We start from the raw sequence: 9510 nt of genomic DNA on the forward strand, positions 1-9510 counted from the left end.
GTTAGGGTACGACAACAGTTTAGGGTGAGCGTACGTGTTAGGGTTTGGGTTAGTGTTAGCGTACCGTTTAGGATTAGGGGACGGGTTAGTGTAAGGCTTCGGGTAAGGGTTAGGATTAGGATTAGTGTTAGGGTTAGGGTTAGGGGACGGGAACGGTTTAGGGTATAGGTTAGGGTGCGACAACGGTTTAGGGTGATTGTAAGTGTTAGGGTATGGGTTAGTGTTAGCGTACGGGTTAGGATTAGGGGACGTGTTACGGTAAGGCTTCGGGTAAGGTTTAAGGTTAGGTTTGGGGTTAGGGGAGGGGAACGGTTTAGGGTACAGGTTAGGTACGACAACAGTTTAGGGTGAGTGTACGTGTTAGGGTATGGGTTAGTGTTAGCGTACGCGTTAGGATTAGGCGACGGGTGAGGTTAAGGCTTGGGGTAATGGTTATGGTTAGGGTTAGGGTTAGGATTAGGGGACGGGTTCGGGTTAGGGGTCGGGTTAGGGTTCGGGTTAGTGTTAGCGTACGCGTTAGGATTAGGCGACGGGTGAGGTTAAGGCTTGGGGTAATGGTTATGGTTAGGGTTAGGGTTAGGATTAGGGGACGGGTTCGGGTTAGGGGTCGGGTTAGGGTTCGGGTTAGTGTTAGCGTACGCGTTAGGATTAGGCGACGGGTGAGGTTAAGGCTTGGGGTAATGGTTATGGTTAGGGTTAGGGTTAGGATTAGGGGACGGGTTCGGGTTAGGGGTCGGGTTAGGGTTCGGGTTAGTGTTAGCGTACGCGTTAGGATTAGGCGACGGGTGAGGTTAAGGCTTGGGGTAATGGTTATGGTTAGGGTTAGGGTTAGGATTAGGGGACGGGTTCGGGTTAGGGGTCGGGTTAGGGTTCGGGTTAGTGTTAGCGTACGCGTTAGGATTAGGCGACGGGTGAGGTTAAGGCTTGGGGTAATGGTTATGGTTAGGGTTAGGGTTAGGATTAGGGGACGGGTTCGGGTTAGGGGTCGGGTTAGGGTTCGGGTTAGTGTTAGCGTACGCGTTAGGATTAGGCGACGGGTGAGGTTAAGGCTTGGGGTAATGGTTATGGTTAGGGTTAGGGTTAGGATTAGGGGACGGGTTCGGGTTAGGGGTCGGGTTAGGGTTCGGGTTAGTGTTAGCGTACGCGTTAGGATTAGGCGACGGGTGAGGTTAAGGCTTGGGGTAATGGTTATGGTTAGGGTTAGGGTTAGGATTAGGGGACGGGTTCGGGTTAGGGGTCGGGTTAGGGTTCGGGTTAGTGTTAGCGTACGCGTTAGGATTAGGCGACGGGTGAGGTTAAGGCTTGGGGTAATGGTTATGGTTAGGGTTAGGGTTAGGATTAGGGGACGGGTTCGGGTTAGGGGTCGGGTTAGGGTTCGGGTTAGTGTTAGCGTACGCGTTAGGATTAGGCGACGGGTGAGGTTAAGGCTTGGGGTAATGGTTATGGTTAGGGTTAGGGTTAGGATTAGGGGACGGGTTCGGGTTAGGGGTCGGGTTAGGGTTCGGGTTAGTGTTAGCGTACGCGTTAGGATTAGGCGACGGGTGAGGTTAAGGCTTGGGGTAATGGTTATGGTTAGGGTTAGGGTTAGGATTAGGGGACGGGTTACGGTAAGGCTTCGGGGAAGAGTTACGGTTAGGGTTAGGGTTAGGGGACGGGGATGCGGACGGGGACGCTTTAGGGTACAGGTTAGTGTACGACAACGGTTTTCGGTGAGCGTTCGTGTTAGGGTACGGGTTAGTGTTAGCGTACGGGATAGGATTAGGGGACGTGTTAGGGTAAGGCTTCGGGGAAGGGTTAGGTTTAGGGTTAGGGTTAGGGTTAGGGGACGGTTTAGGGTGCAGTTTAGGGTACGACAACGGTTTAGGGTGACACTGGCTCTGTTCCTCTAGGGTTCCTGGGAGACAATACAGAATGTGTGCCTCTAAGGGGCCCACCTGAGGTGGGTATCAAGTCTCCATCTCCTGTCTGTCTTGTATAGAGGCTGCTCCCACCTCCTGCCGCTTTGGCCTGTGCCCACCCATGGGCACACGTGCCCACAGCCAGAGAAGCCTCAGGCAAAGCACAGGGAACATGGTAGGAGGCCCTGTTCTGCTGGGAAGCACGTCGGGGCCCTCTGCTGCTCTATCCCCTGGGGGAGGCCCTGTCCCTCTCCTGGCAATGCCTTGGGCCAGGAGGGCTGCTCTGGTCCAGCCTCGGGTCCTTGCTCCAGCCCCTGTGAGTGGAGAATGGGGAGAATTGGGGCTTTCTGGAAGTGCTCTGGGGAGGGCTGGCACATACCTCCTGATGCCGCATTATTACCGTGGGTGGAGCAGGTGTGCCCATCCCCGTGTGTGTAGCTGGGGCTGAGCCGACAGACAGCTCTGGGAGAAGCCCTCTAGGAGCAGGATGGGGAGCTTGCAAGCACAGGGACAGTGGGAGAAGTCCTGTCTTTTCTCTCCTTAGTCCTCTCCCACCCCAGCCCCTGGGCGATCCATGGCAGTAGCCCTGACAGCAGAACAGGGACAGCAGATACTACAGCCACATAAACATTGGTGGTGGGGGCGCCTCCCTCTTTGATCAGAGCAGCTGTGGTTCTAAGAGGGTGGGGAAAACCTCCACTGCTTTTTCCCATCTCTGTCCTCCTGCGCTGTGGCCCCAGAATTGGGTGTAGATGTGGGCCTGCAAAGCTGAGCGACGTGAGGAAGATCCAGGGAAACAGAAAGGACCAGAGGGATCGTAGGAGCTCAGGAAAGTGAACCCTGAACAGCACAAGTGTGGGTATAACCCTAATGGCACACGAAAGATGTGAACTGAAGGAAGGGACAGACCACCACCCAGCCAGCCTAGCCTCTGGAAGACACATGTGCACTGACCCAAAGAGCCCTGCAGAGGGTTGACACAGAGCTGACCTGACAGTGAAATCACAACCCCCAGAAGGCTGATCAGAATTTGCACCCTGAATGCAGCTGAGTGAATCACTTGCTGAAACAAAAATACCAACATTCCCCAGAGAACATAAATAAGATACAGTCTCATAACACAGTTTTCAAAACACCCAGGATACAACCCAAGATTACTTAGCATATGAAGAATCAAGAAAATCTCAGCTCTCCCGGAAAAAGACAATCAACAGATGCTGATGCTGAGATAACTCAGATGTTGCAAAGATCTGACAAAGACTTTAAAGCAGCTCTTATCAAAAGGTTCCTAGTAAGGGTAAACACTCTTCAAAGATTGGAAAGGTAGGAACTATTAGTAAGAAATAGAAGATATCTGTAAAAACCAGATGGATATTTTACTGATATCCTGCAAAAATACAAAAACCAAAATAAAAATCTCATTGGATGAACTCAAGAGCAGACTGAAGATGTCAGAGAAAAGGGCCTGTGAACTTGAAGATAGATCAATAGAAATTATCCACTATGAACACTAAAGAGGAAGAAAACATTAAAAAGCATGAATAGAGCTTCAGAAGCCTATGGGACAATGTCAGAAAGTCTTTCATGTCATTGGACTCCCAGAGGGAGAGGAGAAAGTGTTGTGCCAGAAGAAGAAGAAGGAGGAAGAGGAAGAGAAGTGGGGAGGCGGAGGGGAGAAGGAGGAAGGAGAAGATGGAGAAGAAGGAGAAGAAGGGGAAGAGATAATGGCTGAGACTTTCCCAAATTTGTCAAAAACACAGATTTAAGAAGCTCGGAGAACCCCAAAACAAGTAAATTCCAAGAAATCCACATCAGAGCACATCATACTCAAACTACTGAAAACTAAAGACAAAAGAAAAAAACCTGAGAGCCATTAGAGAAAAGACATAATTTACAGAAGAACAAAGATTTGAAGGACTGCAGATTTCTCACCAGGAACACAGAGGCTAGAAGGAAGTAGAATATGATTTTGAATTCTGAAAGACAAGAACGGCCAAACCTGAATTCTATATTTAGGGAAAATATAATAGTGGTATAAAGATGTTACCAGATGAGGAAAGGTTAAAGTATTTCATTGCCAGCAGACCTGCTATAAAAGAAGGGCTAAGGGAATTCTTTTTTTTTTTTTTGAGGTACGTGGGCCTCTCGCTGTTGTGGCCTCTCCCGCTGTGGAGCACAGGCTCCGGACGCGCAGGCTCAGCGACCATGGCTCACGGGCCCAGCCGCTCCGCAGCATGTGGGATCCTCCCGGACCGGGGCACGAACCCGTGTCCGCTGCATCAGCAGGTGGACTCTCAACCACTGCGCCACCAGGGAAGCCCAGGAATTCTTTAACAGAGAGAAATTTTCTTGGTTCTTCATATGCTGAATAATCTTGGATTGTATCCGGGACATTTGAAAATTGTGTTATGAGACTATATCTTACTTACATCCTATGGGGAATGTTCATATTTCTGTTTGGGAGGATGGAGGAAGGGGGCCCAGGCTGAGCAATGCCTCTGGAAGCTGGAAGAGGCAAAGAAAATGTTCTTCCCTAACACCTCTGGAAGCAGTGCAGCCCTGTGCACACCGTAATTTTAGGACCTCCAATCTCCAGAACTGTGAGGTAATAAGTGTGTGTCGTCTTAAGCCACTGTTGGTGGTCACTTGTCACCACAGCCACAGGACACTAGCCAGGTGCCAGGAGAGGAGAGGTCACTGCTATGGAGGCTGGGAGAGAACAGGGAAGGGACCTGCTTGGCAGTCAGCTCCAGAATCCCACCGGGGCGGGAGCCCCGCAGCTGGAGCTGCCCAGTCCCTCCCCTTCCTTGCCTCACCCAGACCAGGAAGGTCCAGGACCCGTGGGTGGTGAGACGGGAGGCAGAGCAGACAGAGGGCAGGCGAGAATGACAGAAACCATCTCTCCCTCTAGCCTCTCCCGCTGTGGAGCACAGGCTCCGGACGCGCAGGCTCAGCGACCATGGCTCACGGGCCCAGCCGCTCCGCAGCATGTGGGATCCTCCCGGACCGGGGCACGAACCCGTGTCCGCTGCATCAGCAGGTGGACTCTCAACCACTGCGCCACCAGGGAAGCCCAGGAATTCTTTAACAGAGAGAAATTTTCTTGGTTCTTCATATGCTGAATAATCTTGGATTGTATCCGGGACATTTGAAAATTGTGTTATGAGACTATATCTTACTTACATCCTATGGGGAATGTTCATATTTCTGTTTGGGAGGATGGAGGAAGGGGGCCCAGGCTGAGCAATGCCTCTGGAAGCTGGAAGAGGCAAAGAAAATGTTCTTCCCTAACACCTCTGGAAGCAGTGCAGCCCTGTGCACACCGTAATTTTAGGACCTCCAATCTCCAGAACTGTGAGGTAATAAGTGTGTGTCGTCTTAAGCCACTGTTGGTGGTCACTTGTCACCACAGCCACAGGACACTAGCCAGGTGCCAGGAGAGGAGAGGTCACTGCTATGGAGGCTGGGAGAGAACAGGGAAGGGACCTGCTTGGCAGTCAGCTCCAGAATCCCACCGGGGCGGGAGCCCCGCAGCTGGAGCTGCCCAGTCCCTCCCCTTCCTTGCCTCACCCAGACCAGGAAGGTCCAGGACCCGTGGGTGGTGAGACGGGAGGCAGAGCAGACAGAGGGCAGGCGAGAATGACAGAAACCATCTCTCCCTCTCCAGGCAGGCCTCCAGAATGGAGAAGGGCAGCTCCAAGTGCCTTCTAAGCTCTGGGCATCTGAAGACCCTGGCCCCTTGGTACTGGACCAAGGGTGCGTGTGTTGTACGAGTGCCACAGAGGGTCGCAGGGACGGATAGCATGGCTGGTGCATCCACAGGGACAGCAGGACATGAACACAGAGCCGCGTTGTGGCCACACCCGCAAGCTTCCCATACGGGGCACACCCTCCGTTTTCTGGGGAGTATCAGCTTCTCCAGGGAGGCCCAGGTACCTCTCAGGGTTAAGAAATATTAGCAGGAGGAAGATGCCAAGGTTTGGGCTTGTGGGCGAGCTTGCATCCCAGCCAGCCCGGGGAGTGGGGAGGGGATGACCAGAGGAAAGTCTGAGGAAGATCACAGGGACAGGAGGACGAGGTGTTCAGGGCTCCGTCTCGCTCCACCGCCCTGGGATCCAGTGCCCCCAAGTGCTTATCGCTTCCTGCCTGCCACTCAGGCCTCCCACGGCCTGGCTGGGCCAAGCTCAGCAGACAGAAACCCCCGGCCTGGCTCCCACCCAGAGATGCTGGGGCAGCAGGAGGGTCTGTGCTGCTGAGAGAGCAGCCCCCCATAGAGAGAGGGGAGTTCGGTGTGTGTGTACCTATGAGATGCGGAGGTCTGTGAGGAGAACATGAGTCTGCCCTGATCTCCCCGCAGCCTCAGCTACGGATAACGAGGGAGGACACGCATGGGCGTCCCCCGGCTGCCTTAAATTCGTCTGTGCAGAGCAGCCTTGGCAGGGTGAGCCATGATGGCCAGAACCCAGCAGGGCCCCAGGCTGCTGCTGGCCATCATGGGGGCCCTGGTGGCCCTCACCTACCAAGCAAGGAGGAAAACCTTCATAATGGTCTACGAGGTGCCCGTGTCAGATCCTGTCGTGGTGACCACACTGGACTTCGTGACCAAGAACTTCAACAAGAAGAGCGAGGACCCGTACAACTTCCGGATTGTGCGTGTCCTCAAGGTCCTGAAGAGGGTCAGTGTCCCCCTCCCATCACACCAGGCCACCGCAGGCTCGGGGTGGCCACGCAAGTGAACTCAGCCTCGTTTAGTCCAAAGGGGAGGTTTTAAGAGAAGCAGAAATCCCCTGGAGTGGATGAAGTGGAGCTGCTTAACTGATACCCAGGACCAGGGCTACACACCCCGGCCTGAGGGCCCGAGCTGCCTGTGGCCCCACGTGAGGGGTCTCCAGGGTGCCAGGCACATCACATGTGTGCACGTCGGGGGCTATTTCCACGTGGGGCAGCAGCTCCAGGACCCACAGCTGAGCCGGGCTGGCCCTCAGAGTCCAGGCTGCTGCTCTCTGTGCTTTACAAACCGTGAGCATCACGTGGGTCACCCAAGGGCGACTTTGCCCATGGAGTGGCTTCTGGGGAATTCTGCTCAAATGGCAGGAAGGGGCACGGGAGGCAGACAGGGGGTGGGGGGAGCCCACAGGTCTGTCCAGTGCAGGCCCTCGACCTGGGGTGCCACACTAGGAGTCCCCAGCCCCTGAAGCTACAGACAAAGGAGAGGAGGTCCTTTATCCCCCTGTCCTTACCTCCGACAGGTGACTGACCACATGCAGTATCGCATAAACCTGGAGATGCGGCGGACCACCTGCCTCAAGATGGAGGTGAACAACTGCTCCTTCCAGGAAGGCGAGCTCTACAAGGTAATGGTCACGTCACCCAGAAAGAGCTTATTTCTCAGTGCTCTGCTCCTTTGTCGTTGGAAGAATGATGAAGCAGTTGGGAGGTCCAGAGGGAGAAGCCAAGGTGGCTGAGCTGCGGGGGAGTGGGGGGACACTCTGGGCCCAAGAGAAGTAGCTGATTATAATAATATTTTAGCAGCCGGGGGACCTTGTTGGTGCAACCACTGAATATCTGAACCTCAGGCTGACATATGACACAGTCGCTGGGCTGCAGCCTCTGTTTCTTTCATCCAGCAGTGTTTAGGCAAAGAGGAGGAGAAAGAGGTGGGAAAATGTGTTCAGAAATAGTTCAACTGGTTGTGGGGTGGGTCAGAGAGGGGACAAGCCTGCAGGCAAGTGGCCCGATGCAGGCCCACCTCCCAACAGTGGCTTTGCCCCCACCCAGTGTTGTCACATCGGGGAAGCCGGCTGGGCCATCATCACTGCAAGTGGTGGACCATCACATACACATGCGTCAGGTGGGCCCACGTGCTCAGGGGCCTTGAAGGTCCCAAGTCCTACAGGCCCTGCAAATCTCTGCTCTTTACTCAAAGGAACTAACATGACAGTGATCACATGACCCACCTTGCCTACAACAGTCCTGATTTGTGCCCAGCTTCTTAGTGTCACTGTTAACAGCATCCCTGGTTGCCTACAACATGTCCTGGTTTGGTTCATAGATTCCATGGTCACCCTAGTTCTAATGGCCTAGGTTTCTCAAGACAAACACATGTCCATCCACGGGCTCCCCCCTCCGTGGAGAAGTCTTCAAAATCTAGCAAGTTAGACATTTTTGGTTCTTCCCTGGAGAAGATCATGAAATCTATGAAAAGACTAGTTGACGATAACAGTAAGGTAAACTTAGAGAGTCTCATCACTGTGAGAGATTAAATTGTGGGGTTAATATTCCGAATTCTACTTTAGGAGAAATGTCAACGTTTATGCCTCCCACATCACCTCATCCCCACCCTGGCTTCCCAGCGGACAGCAGGAAAGCAAAATCGCACTACGAAATGATAATTATGTGCAAAATATGATTATTGATCTTTCCTTGTGGGAGAAGAGGGAGGTGGAGAAGAAAGGGGATCTTGAGATAGAACAGGGAAGGGGGAGGAGAGGATGTGATGATGGGCGGACGGATGGATGAAGGAAGGAAGGAAGGACAGCAGGAGGGAAGGAGAGGGGATGGGTTGGGTGGGAGGAAGGCAAAAGGAAGCAGGAGGGATGAGGTGGGAGAGTGGGTGGAGGGAGAGAGAAAGGGAGCCAAGTGAGGGTAAGCGTGTTCACTGTATGAACAGCACATGAGCAGAAAAGAAGAGGAAACATCAGTCGTTACCATGGTGATGTGGGCGGGTGGACACTTGATTTCCAGTCTCCAATTCTAACCACAAGCAGAAGGACGTTTTGTGGGGTGGATTCAGCAGTAACACTCTCAAGTCATTGAAGTCAAAATAAAGATGGGCTCACCTGTGGACTGGAGGCAGGTGAGGCAGGGTCATTTTCCCCATCTGCTTGTCTTACACCTTCCTCTTTCCATGTTGATCTTTTTTATATTTTGTTTTCTTGTCTTTTTCAGAAAATCGATTGCTTCTTCTCAGTATTTGTTATTCCCTGGTTTGCAAAGTATAAAGTTCTGGCCCAAAACTGCACGGATGGCTAGGTGTCCCAGAGTGCAGCCCACACGGAGTCACTGTGTGAAAAAGAACCCTGCATTAAACAGGAGTTCTCAATATAGAAAATAAATGTTGGTCAGCCTATGCTCTTAATGCTCTGAATGTATATGTTTCCACTCCTTTTTCCCCCCAAATTCTTCAACTCATAATAATATGATCTGAAGGTCTTCTGGGCTAGGGCAGTTTGGGGGTCCAAATGAGGTGACATGTATAATTTTTGGTCTTATAGCCTCTACCTACAGGATAGCAGACCTTCAGCCTCATCCTTATATCAAGTAGGATTCTTTAGATTTTAAAATAAGGAGATGAGAAAAGGGAGAAGGAGAACGAGGGAGGATGCTCTAATTACTTAAATGAACAGCTAAGAGATATTGGCAAGAATGCCTGTGATGACATCTCTGAGGGACCCAATGAATCTTCCTTGCCTAAAGTGTGAAACAAGGGGAAACAAGGAGAAATAATGCAGATAATTGAAAATAGGAGGGCCTTTGTTGCTGGTAAGGACTAGGTTGGGAGATGTGCCTTATTTTTGCAGGCACGTGCACTTTCTGATACCAGACTCCAGAA

The 9510-nt window shown here is 52.2% G+C and overlaps 1 protein-coding gene across 1 annotated transcript; it reads left to right on the forward strand.

Annotated features, from left to right (window-relative positions):
• Positions 1–6346: 6346 nt before the first annotated feature.
• On the forward strand, positions 6347–8930 carry CST11 (cystatin 11). Its single transcript, XM_024750779.1, has 3 exons — positions 6347–6574; positions 7148–7252; positions 8847–8930. The coding sequence occupies exons 1-3, from the start codon at positions 6347–6349 to the stop codon at positions 8928–8930; spliced, it is 417 nt and encodes a 138-aa protein (XP_024606547.1).
• Positions 8931–9510: the final 580 nt, after the last annotated feature.

Source organism: Neophocaena asiaeorientalis, unplaced genomic scaffold, assembly GCF_003031525.2.
Source record: "Neophocaena asiaeorientalis asiaeorientalis breed wild unplaced genomic scaffold, Neophocaena_asiaeorientalis_V1.1 scaffold567, whole genome shotgun sequence".
NCBI classification, from domain to species: Eukaryota; Metazoa; Chordata; class Mammalia; order Artiodactyla; family Phocoenidae; genus Neophocaena; species Neophocaena asiaeorientalis.